This window comes from Pezoporus wallicus, unplaced genomic scaffold (assembly GCF_028554395.1).
Source record: "Pezoporus wallicus isolate ANWC-B61680 ecotype Strahan unplaced genomic scaffold, APGP_CSIRO_Pwel_v1 contig_3710, whole genome shotgun sequence".
Classification (NCBI taxonomy): Eukaryota; Metazoa; Chordata; class Aves; order Psittaciformes; family Psittacidae; genus Pezoporus; species Pezoporus wallicus.
The window spans coordinates 3,103,884-3,124,272 of NW_026640315.1; the positions used below are offsets into that span (position 1 = coordinate 3,103,884).

General features: G+C 38.7%; 1 protein-coding gene across 2 annotated transcripts in view; it reads right to left on the reverse strand.

Annotated features, from left to right (window-relative positions):
- SMURF2 (SMAD specific E3 ubiquitin protein ligase 2) overlaps positions 1–20,389 on the reverse strand; it is a 57,308-nt gene continuing 36,919 nt past the window's right edge. For both annotated transcript variants that reach the window (XM_057418447.1, XM_057418448.1), the window contains 14 exons: positions 18,156–18,240; positions 16,810–16,893; positions 15,458–15,660; positions 15,199–15,283; positions 12,662–12,820; positions 8,254–8,464; positions 6,720–6,823; positions 6,350–6,464; positions 5,723–5,901; positions 5,151–5,288; positions 4,816–4,936; positions 3,218–3,419; positions 1,677–1,752; positions 1–1,412 (listed from right to left, as the gene is read on the reverse strand). In XM_057418447.1, the coding sequence (XP_057274430.1) occupies positions 1,313–1,412; positions 1,677–1,752; positions 3,218–3,419; positions 4,816–4,936; positions 5,151–5,288; positions 5,723–5,901; positions 6,350–6,464; positions 6,720–6,823; positions 8,254–8,464; positions 12,662–12,820; positions 15,199–15,283; positions 15,458–15,660; positions 16,810–16,893; positions 18,156–18,240 (1,862 nt within the window). In that variant the 3' untranslated portion in view covers positions 1–1,312. The remainder of the gene's footprint in view (positions 1,413–1,676; positions 1,753–3,217; positions 3,420–4,815; positions 4,937–5,150; positions 5,289–5,722; positions 5,902–6,349; positions 6,465–6,719; positions 6,824–8,253; positions 8,465–12,661; positions 12,821–15,198; positions 15,284–15,457; positions 15,661–16,809; positions 16,894–18,155; positions 18,241–20,389) is intronic.

A 20,389-nucleotide genomic window follows, 5' to 3' on the forward strand; every position in this document is an offset into this window, starting at 1 on the left:
ATGAGCAGATCATACACATCTTAACTGAGAATTTCCACACTAACTTCAAAGTTCAGTTCCCTCTACTGGTAGTGCATTTTATTCCCCTTTGAAGAGATCAACCCATGTTATAATTCATATATATACTTACTTCCATCCCTACAATCAATAAATTATGTGCTTTTAAAACCTCATTTTCTGAAGCACATTACATATATTTCAGTTAAAACACCATTTTTCCTTAGTTGTAACTTAAACCCATGTGTCATAAGCAGCTGGACAAAGATTACAACATGTTTTACCTGATAAATCTTTAGCATCAACAAATATATAATGCGATTTGGCTGCATTCAAACAAACTTTGGTTGACTGGACAGGATGGGTTCTGAAGCGAACTGCTGACAGGCTTCTGCTGTCAAATACCACCTCATCAGCATGCTTTAAAGGTTGAAAAACGCAGTGTTTAAAGTCAAAAGCAACAAAAAAATCCTCAACAGACTTGTTAGAAAAATGCTGGTTTAAAAAAATCAAAACATCTACTGTTCATTAAAAAAGTCTATCCCACATGGCAACACAAGGGCTGTACCAGATCCAGCATGTGTCACTCACACTAGAAACTTTGTTTAAGGAATCTGACAACTGATATAAATAGGACCCCAAAACATCATATTTGTAATTCATGCTTGAAAAATATAAAAAAGCCCCCTGTGGCAACATTTACGTTGAATTTACATTGCAGAATATAATGGTTTTACTATAAGAAAATGCAGTTAACATGTAAGTGGCTTTAATTAAAAAGAGTAATGATTCTTTCAGCCAATTTTATGCAAAGTTAGAATAATCCAAAATAGTTTTTTTCCTCCAAAAATAGCAGGTATAGATGCTGTTCAGTATCATACATTTAAAACAGGCTGAAACGTGACTTGTACCGACTGCTGAAGTTGTGTCTTGGTATCTGAGAATAGGAATCAGGTAGGCAAATATAATAGATTACCTTTTACAAAAATAGTAGTAGTCTTTAAGTATAGAATACTGCTTAACTGTTGAAATGTAGGAAAAGTCAGCATTCTGTATGTTCAAGATATTAGTTTTTAATAGCAGCTGAATGATCCTATGGCAGGAACCACAGAACCTATTTTCTTGAATAAAAAAAAAAACACCCAAAAATTAAAAATAGAAACACAAATTCCAAAGTTGTCCTTTCCCTCCCAGTGTCCGAGTGTAGAAAAGGGAAAGTTTTCCTGTATTTCAAGCATTTCTTGAGTCTTGGCTGAGGGAAGGGCTTTCCGGCTGACAGGAGTATAAATAGAGTCTCAGGTAAGGCTGGGAAGGGTCATTCCACAGCGAACCCACATGTTTCTTCAATGGCAGTTAGCAGCTTCTCATACAGCTTGTCGTAGCTTTCGTAAGGAGGAATGTCTATTCGGTTAAAGCTGTGGAGAGACAGCAGGAAAGGTTCAGCTGCTGGCAACTTAAAGCATCACCTAGAAAGTTCTGTTACACTGGAAGTGATGGCAAAGCAACACTTAGCAAGGCCAGCAGAGCTTCATCTAAATAAAAGCAATCTCTACTTTTCACGTCTTTACTACTCCAATGGAGAGCATTTATGTCAGAAAAGGAGAGGAGGAAAGAAATTTATGGAGACAGCAAATTGGCCTTAACCTACAGATCACAAGAGAGCCTTGAAAAAGTCTTACCAGGTGTGAGCTTTCGGCAAATTGTTAGTGCTGGCATCAATCTGGTGTATTGTGAACAGTCGTGGGCCCGCAGCACCTGAAAATCCAGAAAAGAGCTCTACTGCTACTGTGTTGCAGAACATGCAATGTCTTTGCTGCAGGGCAGCATCAAAGTAACTAAAACCACAAAAAAAAAAAAAAAAAAAAAAAAGAGAAGCTACAAACTGAAATCATAAACAGGCAGGAAAACCCCTTAAACTTGTCATGTTTATCAGAGATTCCTCCCCTCCACCCACCCACGGTAACCATGCAGCTACTGCAACCACTGAAAGATAAACAACAACAAAGCACTGATAAGGAAGAATAAAACACCCGGTTTACTCAGTGCACTATGTAATTCTAACAGTTTTCCATTTAGCTTCTCTCACCCTTCCTTGAGAACAAAATGTATGCAGCTATATCTGTCCCCATTTTATAACAGGTCTTGAGAAGTGGCCAATTCCATTCAAATTCCATAAAGGAGTCACAATACCAACTTTGACAACTTTTGTGTTCAGGCTTTGTTTGCCCACAGAAATATGTTATACTAGAAAAGCCATATCAAAACTTACAGGTCAGATGATGTTAAACTGGTATTACTTCAATTACCCTTCTCCAAAGAGCTCACTCCACACAGTAAACAGCACACACATCAATAGTAGGGTTAATATTACTTGTAACTGTTCTGACAAGGGTAAACAGGTACACAGTTGGACACAAGTCCAAACAGTTATCACTTCAAGTACCATGCTTTGCTTAAAAACCTCAACATTCCTCAGCTTCCAATTCTCCTGAACATTTTAGAGCTCAGGACAGAGGAGATAGAAAATGAGGGCTTCTATCTGATAATGAAGGCATTATTAAGAGGAAACAGATTTCTAGAGCAACTGGTTTTTGTACGTTGCAGGTGTTACCATAGTATTTGTGTTCTGCTGGACTCTTCTGGGTTATGATCAATGTTTCCCCTGGCCCATTTTCTCTCATCTTGTGAAAGGGTGAAACAGGGTAACTATAGCGTTAACAGAGCAGCATGGGTTACAGACAGAGCTGCTACAACAGAGACCCAGAGGAAGTTCAGAAGCCAGGTAAGTAATTAAGGTGACTGTTATGTCTCTTACAACAAAAGCAGTCAGCATTGAAGCGCCTCTGCTGCCAGAATCACAAGAACTCTGCATGTTGGTGTGTTCTGGTCCCAGAGCTGTACAGGTGACAAGGACTTGTAAAAGACTGAAATTAAAAACCAGGCTTCTAGAAAAAACAGAAGGAGAACAGCACCAAGATCTCCAAGATCAGAATTTCCTGCCAGAGAAGGAAGTGCATAATTGAAATAAAAGAGCCATTAGCAGCTAAATGACAAGGTGACAACAAACACACAAACCCCACTATTTGCGATTGTTATTCACCAGACCATTAAAAATCGTGCTTAAAAAGCCAACCAGCCTCTTTTGCAGCTGATGTTTCTGGGATGTGTCCTACTGCTCCCTCCAAGTACAGGCATTTGCAGTTGCTTCTGGAGCAGTTACCTTGTAGAGCCTTGAAGCCTTGCAGAGGCACTCGGGATGAGCCAGTCACAAACTGGAGCAGTCGCGCTCTCCTCTCTTCATCAAAGAACTCCACAGCTTTCCAGAACCATTTCACGATGTTGCTGTCTGGGGTACAGTGTTTTAACCTGGTATTTGCCTTCCAGTCATTAATATCGATTTTCCCCAGTCCACAAATGATGAGCTGGAAGTTTAAAATATAATCAAATATTTATTTCATCATTGATCAATGTAAAACTGGGTTTGGAGTTTGCCAAATGATGCATTTTGAAACATCAACAGATTTTATACCAAAGGCAAATTATAATCTCTCACTAATCTTAAGCAATGCTGGAATATAACTTTTTTATTTTAATCTTACCTTTGTACAAAATGATTTTTCAAATGGCCTCAATTAAAATTTAACAATCAATTTCATAAGCTTTATATGAAAATGTCTTGACCTGTCAATTAAACAAGAAGGACAGATCCTACGCAGGTGTGAAAGTACATGCATAATTCCCATTTGAACTCAGTAGTTCTTTCTGGAGCATAGCTAAGGGCATAGTTTGGCTGGTCCAACCCCAAAGTAATCTTGTTCTTGTCATACCATACACTTAATACAAATCACTTCTTTCCTGATGAAGAGCTGTCAGCACTTCTAAAATGGAAATCCACAATGGATTAGTTAAAGCTCAAACAGGGATGTGATTATGAAGACATTTTCTCATGACTAAGAACATTGGACCTTCCCCTTTCTTATTCTGCGTCTGCAAAATGATTCCGGGTTAACAGTATGGCTGGTTCACTGTATTTGAATGAGAATATCAAGGATAAAAGAAGAGCAATCACCGACATTCTAGTGCAGAAGAAAGCCTGAATAATTTATTTTGTGGACATTTTATACGGCAAATGCCTCAGCCCCACAGCTAACAGACTATATATCAGATTTCCATTTTAACAAGTTTAGGATTTGCCTTCAGAGGATATTGTTTGGATGCTTTGGATGTTGACATGATGTAGCACATTTGTCAGCGACAGCACCAGACAGCACCTTTCCTCTTGCTGTATTTACAGGGCAAATTTAGTCTGGCATAACCCAGCTCTGCAAAAACCACAGAGCTGCCTGACAGCAGAGGCAGTGCAGAGTGCTGGAAGGGCTGGGAGCGAGCAGTGGGAGGTGGAAGGCACTGACAGATTATTTTCCTGGCAGCACTGAATTTAGTGTCGTGAAACTGCACTGTGAGAAACACATCCACCACCTCTGCTGGAGCAGCACTCCCGCAGGTCACTGCAGACACTTCTCTGCAGGTTCAGCTGGGTTTCCAGGGACTGGAGAGGGTCTCCTCTCCTATCACTTCTGCAGTTGCTATGAAATGTCACCTTGAGAAACACCCTCACAGCTTGCAGTGGAAGGCACACTCAGGCTCAGTGATGGCCTGACCTGGTAACCTCTTATGCTAACTGTATGTCTTGCAACAGCGCACCTGCAGCCCCCTAAAGCACTGGGGACCCAACTCTGCATGTTACTCAGTCTCTGAAGAATGCCTCAGGCTTTTAGTGTTACACTTGACGACATAACGTAACATTAGTGGACTGACCTCTAACTCCTTCTCATCAAATGTCTTCAGCAGATGTTGTGGGATTACTTCATTAAATCCCTTCTGTAGAGCCAGAAACTGAGCTTCAATTCCTCGTAAAAACCGCCAGTTTACATAAAGCCTGCAAGCAAGTGCAAAGTGGTTTTGTGAGAAATGTGTTCAAATACAATAAACCCAACAATTTACCCAGCCCCCAAAAATGGCCTTGCTGACAGGAATAAACAAACCACCACCCCTGCACCACTTAGAAAACAGCCAACCAGAAACTGTCCATTACTTCAAATAAGTTAAAAATAGATAAAACATAAAAAACTTTGGGAAAGGCATATATGTACCTGACATATTCCTTTTTGTTGTCCTCTGTCACAGGGATGCTTTTGCCATTGGGTTTCAGTTCATGCTGAATAATTTCCCCATATGCATTGTGTTCTACACAAAACGTATGGTCCAAGACTCCTGTGATATCATTCTCACTGGTGGATAGAAGTAAGTAAGTGACTCAGTGAACATATTCCGCAAACATACTACAGCCATAATTTATCTGTCAGACTTAGTTTTTTCAATAGCATTTCAAATTACTGCTTGGAAGCAAAAGGTGAATGTACATTTTCACTATGGTATAGTCTTTAAACCAGTATCAAAGTTTCAAATTTGTATTTTAATGTTTTATGGTTAATAATAGGCAAAATTAATAAAATAAAATTTATTAACTCCCCTCTGTGCCCCCAAAAGCCTTGAGCATGTTAAGCCTTAAAGAAGCTGAATTGTGCAAGAAATAAGTTTCTTAAATCTGCCTGAGCAGGAGATGACAAAACACTCAATTTCTTTTCAAGTAGATTTAGGAACATTATCACATGTTAACCAAGACACAACTCTAACACTGTAGGACACAACAGATAGTACATACAGTATCCAGACTAAGCTGTTATGAAGATCAGGGTCAACCAATTCCATGTCATCCAAAGTAATTGGCTTCCCTAGCAACTGTTTATAGAAAGGCAACGTGAAGCCCCCATCAATATAGTGTCCATGAAACACAGCCATCCCCATGATCCGTCCAACAAAATGGAAATAGGATAAGTGTTCCTAGAACAGAAAGAACAGACTGAGCCATTCAGCTAAATAAGACCTCCAGGTTATAGCTGCTGAATATGAAATAGAATTTCAATACAAAGACAAGACAAAAAAGAACTAAAAACCAACCAACCAAGAAAACATAGCCAGAGCTTTTTGGTTTGTCTGGTTTTATGCACCCATTGAAGATGTTGCTTCCAGTCCAGAATCAAAGAAGAAGAATCAAAATAAGCTTAATTTCTCCCAAAGGAAACATAAACTGACATCTTACAGAAAATTAATGACACATTTCAGAAGTTTCTTTGATCAGTATTAAATAGAAATTATCGTATTATTGCACAAATTCAGTCTCTAGCGATACTAATGTGAGAACTGGGTTCCTAAGCCTAGAACACTCTCCAGATGTACTGAATTTCTAGTCATAAAATGATCATTACAGAACTCATGTCACCAGTCGTACCGGGTTGACTGCAGAGTCTGGGTTGATTTGCAGCGTATAGATATCATCTCGGGAGTATTGGAAGAGACCATAGTATGGATTCAACATTTCATGTGACAATAGGTAGAGCCACTCCCTGAAGAAAATAAAACAATATATTGTTCATTTTCTGCAAAAACATTCTTACACTGAGTCTTTTCAAAACCACATGATTTTTCTAATCCTACTGTTAAACATAAACGTGGAGGAAGTTCTCTCTGAACATGCTGAGATAAGACTGAAACCTGAATTATTTTTACTTGCTCATACAAGGCTGGTTTAGGATTCAAAGCATGGGGTGCAGTTGGAGAGGTTGGGGTGCAGGGGAAGAGACAGGGGACTGACTGTTTACCTGGCAACACCTCCATAATCAAGGCCTTCCTCCCCACGAAACTTTATCATTAATCGTTTCCACAGGTCTTTTGGCCTCATCTTCATGACTTGCCTGTAGGATTCCTGTGAACACATAACACTTCATTTTATTAACTTCTATTTACAGACAAGAAACTACTGCTGTTTATTAGAAATGGAGTCTCAGACTCTGAATCTGATACTGTCAAAGAGGATACTGTTTTCCAAGACACTAACCAGTTTCTCAGATCACAGACTGCTGCTTAGATTTCTACAACCGTGATAAAACTTGTCAAATAAAACCGATGAGTACATGAGTAGAAGCACCTCCTGTTAAATCTCCAGAGGTGCACAGTGATCAGAACATGCTCCTTCATTCCCACGTAACTTCCAAAAAGTTAAAATCTGGGGCAGTAAACTTTTGTTTTGCCATCAGAAAAGCCAACAGTGGAGCTTCTATTCTGGGTATAACCCATGTGCAAACCTTCAAGAAGCATCTTTAGAACAGAGGCATTAATGCCATCCCAGTAAATCTACAGAATTATTCCTCCATCAGTCAACTTCACCAAAACACAAAGAGAAAGCTGAAAGAGGCAAAACAAATGCTAATTTTTAAAATGGAATTAAACAAAACATGTTACTTTTCATTTATGTTTAATGTTGGTGCCCCAGTCTCTGGCTTTGTAGAACAGAAGAGGTAGGTGTGCTGGGGGCCCAATGTACTCAATTCAGTTTCCAGAACAAGAACACAGTGATTTTCACTGCTGTAGAGCAGCCTTTCCTCTCTTTCTTTAGCCGATTATGAATTGATTTGACTGCCTCCAAAGAGAAGACCAACACAAATCTTTCTTGGCTGGAAAAAGGGTGACAACACAGCGGGACTATCCGGTTTGTGGGTGGGGTGAAAATTCAACAGGGATGGGTGGGATGGGTGATAAAGTTCTCAGGAGGACAAACTGTTCTCCAGAAAGAGCCAATGTATTATAACTGTGTTCAATCAATTCAGCAGAATTATTCTGCTGAATAATGACACCAAATAAAATGCAGATATCCCACTGTGGACATCCCTGGCATTCAGTAGCCTAGGAAATGTGTAAAATTGGTCTGATTTGGGGGGATTAATTTAAAACAATCAAGAAGAATTGAGACAGATGCCAAGTAATCCAAACTCCAAAGATGACTGCTATTCAACAGTAATTTTACTTAAATTACAATAGATCAAAGATCATTAATAATTGTTTGGTTTTCCATTTGTAACAGCCCCTTTGTAACAGACATTAGTGCTCTTCTATTGTAGGAAGAAGTGAGACAGTATCTTCAAACACATTAAGTGCTTGAACTCATTCCTCAGTCCTGACACAGTCGCATTTCCAGCCACAGGGAAAGCTTTTCCTCTTCCCGTTCGTCACTGGTAAAACTCCAGCGTTAACTCCAGACTTCAAGATTTCATCTAACCGAATGACTTCTTTAGATGGTTATGAACAACCCCCTCCCCTTCCCTCAAAGTTAAGAAATGGGTCGAGTTCTCAAATTACCTCAAAGATCTCTTCCCTAGAGACCTCAATACGACAATGGCCAGCTTGAGGTTGCTGCTGTGACAGCTCTTGCCTCAGGATCTTGAGCTTCTGCACTAGGTCTCGCTTGTACTTCGGCACAGTCAGACACTCTGCCTCATCTGGAAGCTGACACAGGGACACTACCTGCTGCTGCTGCTGGTGCTGCTGATCTTTAAGTTGATTCTGGCGGCTAGAAACAAACACAGCTGTTTGCAGATATTCAAGTCAAACATCCCCTATTTTCTTCAGATGTTTCTTAGAGGCTAAGTCTTTGTAACTAAACTACTTTCAATTTACTATGATTATTACTGTGATTACACTAAAAAAATCTGGGCCCAGTAAAAAATAAATTCAGAGAGATTTTACCCTGACCAAAGACATACGCTTCTGTCTTTCTTGGCAACTATCAAGTTGTTTTTAGGGTTTGTTATTTCTATTAGTACTACTCTACAAAGTATGTAAAAGGTTACAGCACTGTATAATAAGGTATTATCCATACAATTTTACTACTAAGCTGCTGACTCTGAATTTCTCAGATACCATTTCCATATTTCCTTTGCGTGTTTTGCCTTCCTCCATTTTAAAATCCAGGGATCTGCCAAACACCATGCCTCTAATCTACAGTCAATACCATAGTCTGTTTGAAATGGCTTGTCTGAAAAAGAGTAAGCTTACAAAAAGATGTTTGTACTGGCAGCTTGGCAAGGACCTTGTCCCTTGTACCTGGCCTAGTCTGGACCACAGGAATGTGGGAGTTCACATGTAACTAATTGGCACAGATAAACAAGTATTTTTACTAGCAAGTCTTAGAGATTTTGTAAATCTAGCTTCTGACCAGGAAAAGTAAATGAACGGTGTTGCAGAGATGTCCTCTTGTGTTGTTGCTTGTGGATATTTTTATAGCTTTTTAGTATGGCATTTCCAAACACCGCAGGATAAAAGCTGTATTTTACCTAAACCACGAGAAGAATATCTCCCTGTGGAACACACGAGAATACCCTGAATTTACTGGATAAATAAGAAAGGTTACAATTCAGAATGTTTTCCAGTGGGATGTTAATAAATTGGTTTTTCTACAAAGACCAAAAATATGGAAGCAAATACAGTTTTAATGTATTTTAACATTTCAGGCTATTGTCTGCTTTGAAACAAGGTCTACCAGAAACCATTCCTGGCCAAGCAAAACTCACCTCCAGCACGCTTTCCCCACAGGGGCATTCAGAATTGGCAATTAAAAGGGGTGGGGGTGTTCCCAGTTTGCCTGTGGCTCTGAACAGCTATTCCTTTATTTGCAAACCTTCTATTTAAAGCAATTTTGCACAAACCACCCCGAAAGGAAACTAAACCAGGTGACCAGGAAATCTTTATCAGTATTCTTGCAAGCCTAATATTTAGAAACCCCTGCAATGGCACACACTGTACATCACTTCAGCAACAACTCAAAGCTGAAGATTAATAATACCTCTTTACTCCTGGTCTTTAAAGAAGAAATAATGTATAGAAATCCTATTTGATTACTATGTCCTAGGATGCAGAACTTCAGAAGTTAGCTTAAACAATGTTGTTAGTTTCATAGTGTCTTGTTGTTTGCTTCTGTTACTTAAAAAATAACTAAAAGAAAGCCCAAAACAAGGATACCTTAACATTAGTTGCAAGCTGACCACATTGGTCTTACAATAAACTAGTTATTTTAAGTCATTCCTGAGAAACGAAGTCATTTTAATAATTCAGACACACACACTCGATGTGGTTCCAAAATAGGGCTCTATGTCATTTGTGCTACGTGCACGTTAATTTCTTTCCACTTGTGATTAGGTTTAAATATAAAACTCACTTAAGTATTTACTTGATATACAAATTAAAGCAAAATTAATTGTTTTATCTTCTGAACTTTCAAATTCCACAACAACGAGCATGTGAAAATAGTCCCTGTATATGCCTACCAGGGAAGGTCAGAACTATATACTGAAGTGTGCACACGTTCATATTACCTTTAAGGGTAAAAAAGGCACAGTCCCCAAAACACAAAGCTCAGGCTTAAAGAAAGTGTAATCCCTGAAAGGAGGATGAATTTAAGATCTATGCATCAAATGAAACCAATCTAAACAGGGCAGTACTAGAAGGACAAAAAAAAAAAAAGCCTTCCTCCATATTAGACTAAAAATAATCAGTGCAGCATTAGCAAAATTATCTGCAGTGCTTAAGAGTGATTAAATCTAATTTCTTAGTTTGTTTTCACAGCTGAATAATTCCACTCCACTCTGTACAGTACTTTAAGGAAGTAGCTAAGTACTTTTCAGGTGCCATAACCATCAAAACCTATCACAAACTCTTGGCTAATATTTTAAACAGAACTGGGTAACAATTTGACTGTTTTCATAACCTATAATGTCATCACTGGAGAAACAAACTGCTTTACCCAGCTCTATAGAAAAGCCAGTAACACCGAGAGTGAACTTTTTATTATGCCTTTGAACCTCAACCACTATCCCACCCAAACACTAAATTTATTTATCTGATAATTTATAAAATGAGGGGCCTAAATCAAACTGTTTTTCTCTGTCTGAAAGAACAAATAAAGAGGTGGGTTTAAGGGGGTGGTGGGTGAAGCTTTCACATATCCTGTTTGGTGCAGTAAAAGAATAGATACCAGAAAAGATTTATCAGGAAGCAGGCTTTGCTGATGACACTGTTGGTTGAATTTCTGAAATCCTTCCCTAATGAAAGACAGATGTACAAATCTTCAGCACACTGTACCAGTACTTTAAGGAAATGCAGGAATGGTTCTGTGATTCTGGAACTGGAAAGTCCAATTGGATTTTACAGATAACAAAGCTAGATATGGATTTGTCCTCCACAATACATGTAGAACTAGCCACTAGTTCTAGACCCAACTGCCATTTAAGAAGAAACCTACCTGTGAAGGACAGTTATTCAAATATAGTCAAATTAACTCAATTTTCTACAGTTTAGGAATTGCACCGTTGTAGCTAAGAAGGTCTAAAATTTTCCTTTGGGTAAAATATCTAAATCTGAATTAATTTAATGAACTTTCTTGTGTTTCAAACATGAACATGCTCCTCCACTGGCAAGGTTTTTTTTCCACGATCATGTTCACTTGAAACTACCAATCTAAACGCAGCTAAAATTAGCAGCGATTTCTTTATTTAAAATTAAAAATATTATTATTATTTCTAATAATAAATAAAAGAACTAGTAGTGTCTGGACAAGGGGAGCTTACTTAAGTCCTGTAATATACACAGTTTATAACTAATGATTTATCTAAACAAAATACATATTTGTCAATATTCAGACTCTCCTCTTGGGGTGTTAAGTTCAAATGTATATTGGGCAGACAAAGGCTAGCCAGCTTACGTATTACACAAAAGATACGTTGACCTCCTGGATATTGCTTTCCATTCTGCGGTTTTGTCTTTTCAGTGCTTGTTCCCATTATTTCCTTCAGCTTTTCTTCCCAATGACTCACTTCCTTAAAAGGACTATTGCTCCTACTTACTCCTTGCCCAGGGCTGCATGGCTTTCTACCTAAGCAACTCTTCATTGTTTCTCCCACTTAACACCTACTCAATACTTTACAGGTGTTTCCCAAGAGTATTAAAAGGTGTTAGTAGGAGAAACAATGGAGTCAAACTCCCAAACAGCCTGGACAAAGCGATAGCCAGGTCTAGGCAAAAAGAAATGTTTGTTTGCTTTTTGGTTTCCATTTTTAGTAGAAAATCTCCCAGTGTGAAATGAGTGCCAAGGGAATAAAAACAAGTGCCAGATTTTTTTTCAGTTTCCTCTTTTTAGAAATGCAGTATAAAAAAGTGGCATAAAAAGGCAAAGTATTTTATTCATTTTGTTAAATATCAGAGTTAAATTATTGGAGTCTTATTCTGAGAACATCTCAACTGGTCTTACTCTAAAACTGCAGGTAGGAGCTGAATTATTTCTCCTTTATTCCAGGAGAACAGTTGGGTACTTGTGCACCCTTGCCTAACTTCCCAGTATTTCATACCACTGCCTAATGAATGCAACCTCATATTGTAAAACAAGTTCCCCATAACTAAAAGTAATATGAAGTATAAACAACAGAAAAGAAACTGCCTCTCTTGCACTTACTGTCCCCAACTCCAGCATCACAATAGCCACATTCCTGCCTAAATGCTGCTAGAGATTTGTTCCCCCCACTTCCAAGAACAATCAAGCCTGTCTTCTTTGTTATGTAACAGAGTAAGGTGATAGTTTGTTAAAGAATACCGACACTATACTTTAAATACTACTTATTTAAAGGCAGCATATGTCTCGATATAAAATCCAGCAGCCCTCAAGAGTCACTCTCTTTCCTCTATTACACTCAACATGCGCTGGAGACTTTAAACTTACTTTAAGACTAAATGCAAGTTAGCAGATAGCCGTGGATCTGTAAACTGCGTTGTCCTGTTGTTATGGTCAACAAAATAAACTCTCCCTGTTGCTGTATTTCGGATCTCCCATCCAGGAGGCAGTGGACCAAGCTCTTCACAATTGATGTTGCTAAGATCCCTATGAAAACAAATATAAAATGAAAAATACCTCAGCATTTGGCCTCGGAGCCAAACAAGCATAAATGTAACAGAACAATTCCATGAAGTCTGAGAAAACGTATTGTTTCAGAAACTTGATCTGTTCAGCTGGAATCTCTACTCCCAAGGTGCAAGCCCACCAAAGAAAAAAAACACACACCCCAGAACACATGCCGTGGGGGGAAAAGTTCTTATCAAAGAACCTTCCTTTTTACAGACTAACTTCAGATGTTAAATTAATACAGGCTTAAAACAAAAATAAAGGCCCTTGCCATTATTTGCCAGAATGGAATTGCAGTTCTACACCAGTTATGACAGAAAACATTTTAAAAACAACATTAGTCATGTAAGGAACTCTGAATCACACTTTATAAACTCCTACAAAACAAAACTATACTTCTGAGGAGTTATACTTTCCATGAAGAATTATGCATGGGATATGTGTGTATGGCACAGGCAGGTTTGCCCCAAAACCCCAAGTGCTGGTGGGAAGCAAACAGCTCTCTAACAAAATATTTCAACTGAAATAGATGAAGGATGACTCAAGCTCTGCACTGAGCAATGCAGGGATAGTGGGTCTCAAGAAAATTGAGTTGATATTAGAAGATGCAGATTCATTCCAGAGGTTCACTGAAAGCAAACACTGGTCTTTAAAAATGTTCTTTTTGTGTACATGATTTTTCACATATACGATTCACACCTGAGATACTTCACTCTGTCAAGTGCAGTTCTCTTTACCAGTGTTAAGTCTCCAGATCTCACAGTATCGTTAGAGTTGAGGGGAGGAAAGAGCTGAGGGACAGAATGGCTTTAAAAGACACATCTGCAGAGACTCAAAAGGCTGAGAAGCTACTAATGGAAATACCAGGCTCTGGGACTGAACTTGTGCTGCTATTACCCATACACACACTGTTGTTGAACTGGAGGGCTTACTTTTATTAAATTACTGTGGTGTATTAGCATAAAAATACAATTTCCTTAGAAATGACATAAACTTCATCCTCATGCAAAGAGCCAGATTTTGTTCTGAGACACAGTTGTGCAAGTTTCTGCTGCCACACCTAAGAGCAGTGAGTGCTAACTTACGTTTCATACAACACCACTACACCACAAACTTAAGGATCAGATCTTAAAGTAAATAAATATATATTTTAGAGAAATATAGTTTCTAACTTTGTATAATAGAAAAGTCTTAGGCTTCCTAATGCACAACGGCCAGCTGGATCACACTCTCATGTATACAGATAATGCAGCAAAGCAAAGTATCTTCTTGTAACACAAAAGTGATTAAAGCAAACAAATCATTTGAAAATGCAGTGAAGTGCATAAAGCACTTTATCTTTCCTCGGAAAACCATTATCAGTTGCTGATGCTAATTCCCATGGAAAAGTTGCTACAGTTTTCATAAATGCCAATTTCAAACTCCACACACTATTTTACAATGTCATCCGCAGACTTTAGGAGGCAACCATTTTCAATAGGATTTCATGAGTTTCTTTAAAGAACAATCATAAGCTAACAATAATTTTCATTATGCTTCTATAAATACATTAGAAATAATCATGTGTACAATCACGTACAATAAGTACACATGTGCACTGCGTAAATAGAATTGTATTGTTGAATCATAGACTGGTTTGGGTTGCAAAGGATCTTAAAGCTCATCCAGTTCCAACCGCCTGCCACAGGCAGGGACACCGTCCACTAGAGCAGGCTGCTCCAAGCCCCATCCAACCTAGCCTTGAACACTTTGTTTGGTAGTCTGAACATGGGACAGTAATTCTCACAAACAAGTAAATTCAAGCTAATTCAATGATGAGGCTGTAGTTCACTACAAACAGCATGTCTACGCATACAAGGGGCATCAGCAAGCTTTTCCAGGTTTCTCCTTTGTCTGCTCCTCCAAAAAAGATCACATATGTCTAGTCTATTTGTCACCAAGTTTGTTCTTCATAAATACATGCTGCCGATTTCCCAGGTCTTGTTAACTTCCAAAGCCTGAATTAAAAACCAAAACCAATCCAGTTTTCACTGAAGCAGTTGGATAAATCTAAGTTTTTGGAAGTGTTCAGATCCTGCTTTTTCTGTTTCATTATTTTGCACAGTATTAAAAGCTGGACTTGGTTATAACTCATATGCAGGATCTTGAAACAGTTAACTATACCTGTTTTCCGTCTTTGCATTAAAATAACATCTTGAAGAACTGAGGAAGAGACTAATTTATTTTGATAACTTTTTAAAGTAATGTATTAGGGACCAAGAGTCAGCTATATAATATTAGGCAGAGAAAACTCTGAGGAAAGTACTACTTAAACTCTTTTCTTTTGACACTTTAAGGATACTTCCATTATTCCTTACCTAGGTACTCTTGGATCGTGCCACGTGCTAACACCAGTCTGAGTATGCAGAAAATAGACCTGACCTTGCTGAGTCGTCCTTTGCTCTGTGAAATCAAGATAAATTAATAAGAACAAAAAAAAAAAGGCAATACAAAACCTCACAAAGACTGTTTTTCCCAAACTAAGGGATCGAAAGGATCTTACATACAAGAAGACACAACCCATTTTCCCAGTTTATTGGGAAACTCCCAACTAAAAAACTACATTCATTTGCATACCATATCCTTCAGGTAAATCGGGAGGAGTGTGCAAGTGTGTCCTGCTCATGTAGTTTCTGTGCCTCTGTGACCTGACTCTCCTCTCTGCCAGCCGGGGATCTGACGACTGCCCGCAGGTCGCACCGTTCGTTCCTGTAATTGGAGTGTTCTCATCCGCAAAACAGCTCAGAGGTCTGCCCGGGCTGGAGTATTCACAAGCTGGCCTGTGGGGAAAAATGTGAACAATGTATTGCTGACTAGACATGGGGTTACATGAGAGACACTCTGTAGTAGCTTCACCTTGGGGCTCTTGGGATGTCTGTGGATGGCAGAACTGAGCAGCTGACTTGTCAAGCAGGATAACTCAACAATGGACCCAAAGCTTCTGCTTGTGTCCTGTGCTCACTGGTTCATCCCAGAGCAACTAGTAAACCTGTCATTCCTTCTAATTTTTAAGGAAGGTTATTATGCAAGATAAAAACAGTTGCTCTTGAGAGCTCCACTGCAAGAGGAAATACTGAATTATGTGGTTTCGTGTTCTCAATGCTGTTTCCAAAAGGATTTAAAAAGGGGCTAAAGGGGGCTGACAAGGACAAAGGAAACCCCTGAAACAAATTATATATTTTGTATTTGTTTCTCTACTGTAAACATGCCTAGAGCTTAGAACAGGTATTTTAACACGCCACAAAACATATGGAAAAAGAAGTTACAAAGCTGTTCAGTACCTTTGCTCACTTGAAAAAACGTATCAGAGCTGGCAGTGTTAATGGTACACATTAAGTCAAATACATCCTTACAGAGACTGGAATAATATTTACTGAGGATGGAAGAGACAGTCTGCAGGCACAGACAGTCTGCAGAAGACTGAAAAATATGCCATGACAGTGTCTACAATTCAGGTAATAGCAAAGCTGGTTTAAGGAACAGCTTCACAATACAGTTATTACAGTTATTAGAAAAGGTGATTGTAATGATTTCAAAACATGCTCTGTAACAATTAGCTTTAAAAGTTCTGGATTACACAGTCATCGCATGTATGTAGACAATGCCTGTCAGCTGCTCTTGATCTCCTCATCCCTTTCAATGCCTGTACTTAGAGAGTTCTACCATAGCAGCTCAACAAGAAAACAAAGATGCTAGTATTTGGGGTGGAAAAAATTCTAATCAGAACAATTCTTTCAAGTTTAATATTAGGCAGACTGAAAGAGTAGAATGTTAAGACAAGAAAAGCATACTGCATTTGTGGAGTTGACTCAGAGGAACACTGAATACCCCTGTGTTAAAGCCATGTAGAACGGCTTGTGCTCGGTGCTCCTGCTCAGCATACAAATTTATATGCACTCATATGCACAGTCTCCTAAACAATTTCTTACCGCGTTGGTCGCTCCCACTGAGTTGTTCGTGTAATATGATTTAAATACTGGATCCTTCCAGAAGCAGTCCTCCGTTCCTCCCACCTAGAATTCAGACACGGAGAGATAAGGCAGTGAGTGGTATTTCCAGGAAACCAGGGCACAAAATGTTTCCAACATAAATGCCAACTCAGGAAGACTTACACTATTATGAATCGTGTTAGCTGAACGAGGTAACAGGAAACAACTGAAAGTTAACTCAGAGCTGATTTTACACACTCTTCCCTTGGAACTAGGCGTATCATTAACAATATCACACCTTTGTGTTTAATACCTATTAGAATTCTAATTAAATCCCAACAGCCACATAAAGAAACTTCTTGAAAACATCATATTTAATAATGCATTTAACCTCTTTTGGCCACCAATCTAATAAGTGCTTTCAGAGCATCTTCATGCACTACTGGCTTTCATTAAAAAGTCACCAAATAACATGACTTTTTAATTATTATTACTTTTACACTCCAAATTACATCAGGCTACTCAGCTAGTTTCGCAGTTACACAAATAAGTAAGCAATATTTATACAAGGAACGTTCTGAAGTGAAAACTTAAAAGCATTGTCAAAAGTGTTTCTGACTTCTTCAGACTCCCAATTAACAGAAGAATGCTATTTAGGACTTCAGATGGTAATCTGTATTTTGAAATTCATAATCTGAAAGATCAGTTTCTCCTGTCTTTACCTGCCAAGAATCACACTCAGAAGGTCTGTGTTTGCTCTGAAAAAGTTGATGACAGCACTAGAACCTAAACCAGAACATTTTTCTGTATACACAAAACTGGTTTAGGTGTTAATGATGTCATTAACTCTCACAGGGACAAACCAAAATCCTAAACCCAGCATCTGGCAGGTAAATACAGCAAGAACTCAGGCTCCACTGCCTTTTCCAACCATGTCTGCTTCACTATAATTTGCACAGAAGAAAAAGTGGCACTGTAGAAGGCAACCAAGCTCCTACCTTGCTACAAAACTACTGCATGGAGGAAGTCAGTTTGCTGTGATTTAACACTATATTAGTTTAGCAGTTCTATAATTTGACGTATGTTTTCTTAGAGAAGTATCTTTTTAATGAATTTACTCATATATGCCACCTCCCATTTTCCAAGAAGAGACAACGCAAGGGTTGTACTATTAACTACGCCTGTGTATCCCAGCTGGCTTATCTCCTGCTCCTAAATCCAAAACTGCAGAACTCTGAGTACAAGAATAAAAGTAAATTAACCTATTTGCACACTGACTTCTCACTACTGCAGCAGTCTGTTGCATGAGCTGTGTCTGTATTTACATCACAGTGATGTCAGCTTACCCATCCGGTAAATCATTGTCAAATAACCTGCTGCAATCCACCACTTGTCCTCCTGTGCCTATTCGGTCTCTGGACTGAAGACTTACTATTAAGATAATAAAAGAATTATTAATTATATGGCATATGAATACAAATTGCAGTTATATTTGAAAGAGAAATGGTACACCTTGGAGGACAAAGCTGAGCCATGTTCTTGGTATTTTATCCTTCCCACAAATCAAAGAGTTACACAGACACTGTGTATGTTTTCATACATGTAATTCTCTACATCTTACTTCAAGAATACGAACACAAGTTAAGGCAGAAAAAGGAAGTTCTCTCTGATGTGCTGTCATTAACTTTTCTCTACATGAGATAGAGTGTGACACTCATCTGGCGTGACTGGGACAGCGCTACTGCCACTGCTAACGGGAAAACTGATAATAGAAAGAGCTAAACAAAGAAATTCCTGTCTGGTTTTGACTCCTCCTTACATATTTTCTGTGAACATGGGATTCAACACACACATGTACACACATAAAACCGGGCAAAATGTAACTGCTAGAAGCATTACACATCTGATTTATTGACTACTTTGAAACACTGGTGGTAAGGAGTCAAATGCAACTCTCACACAAAGCAGTTCTTAGCACCCTGAAAAGCCTTTACTGCCCTCAGCGAAACTGTATTACTGCTTTTTAAATTTCATTTTTATTTTTTACATGTTTCATTATAAAGGATATTTATGCCTGAAGCTGTTGTACTACAATTATGAAATAAAAGATTTTATTTTAGGCAGCTTTTGTTCCCAGTATCGTAATTTGCAAGTGTCCAATCTGATAGTTTATGACACTTGTGTCCCTGTGGGCTTGTTGGGGTTTTTTTGATGTTCTGTTTTGCCTTTAACAATAAAACGATTGCTTAAAAAGCTAAATACGTGCTGTGGCACACATTTCTTGGGGTGGCATTTCTGCACCTCTGGACAACTTGTCTTCAAGTCCTATTTATGTATGCAGTGAAATAAACCTACAGACCTTAACCTAGACACAATCACAACTTTTGCCAAGATCACAGTTTAAAAGCTGTAATAGTACTGGCAGTTTTTGCCGGTGTCCAAATGTTCAACAACAACATGTTTTGAAGCTTTGGATTTTGGGTCTTCAACAGAGCAACCCAGGAAGTCCTGCAGTACCTGTTTGCCTTATTCCTTATCAGTATTAACTCCTGGTCTTCCATGAAGATTAACATTACAAAGCTATGTAAGGACCAAAATTTGTGTATGGCTTCATTCTGTAATGAGTAAGGGCTCATTTTTTTCTGCACTGCCACATCAGAAATAAAATGGTGGCACAGAAGAGAGCTCCAAGATTAAGACACTGTTCAGGTGCCCTCTGCATCTACTACTCACAAGCATCCCCTTTTCTTCCCCTCTTTGAAGAGAACCCCAGGTATTTAAGATGAAGCTCCCCTTGCTCCCTGGCCCAAGTTAAAAAGGCATGCCCACTGTGCACTTGAGCTGTAAGGTTATCATCTGCTGAAGGTATCAATTACATTTTAATATTGTTTTCCAATCTTCCACTGCCTCTTAATTTAAGCCAGTTTATCATTAGAAGGACTGAGAGTATATTTCTAACTTATTCTATCTTCTTGCTTACTTTTCATCAAGATTTCTCCGCTATGTAACTACTGCAGTAGAATTATCTAGTTTTATTCAGGCTCATTCACCCATTCAACAACACTGCACTAGTGAAGAAAGATTAAAATATAAAGAGATTAATAGCAACAATCTAAACAAAAAGAGACAGGAGTCTCCAGAATCTTACCAAGGATACACTAAATTAAATCAAGGCCATGACTGAGGAAACTGACCTTTCTAATAGTAACCCCAGAAAGCAGAACATACAGATTTGTTTTCAGCCTCTACTGTAAGATAGGTACAACACACAATCCAGCAGCTCCTGCTAATGAGGGACAGCCCCAGCAGCATGCCAACAGAGCTGACGCTGCTGTGGCTACACCACTTTTCAGGATCACATCAGGTTAAGCCAACTGGTCAGTCTAGTTTATGCCCACACTGCTGACTAGTTATCTCTGACAACCTGAAGTGTATCTGCCATGTCCACACAGCTCTGTATTTGCCCCAGCCTTCCTATCTGACATACCAATAGCTTGGAGACCTTTCTGCTCTGGGGTGTTTCTGGGGTTTCTTTTGCTTGTTTAATTAACACCAGCATTCTCAAGCCATGATGACAAGG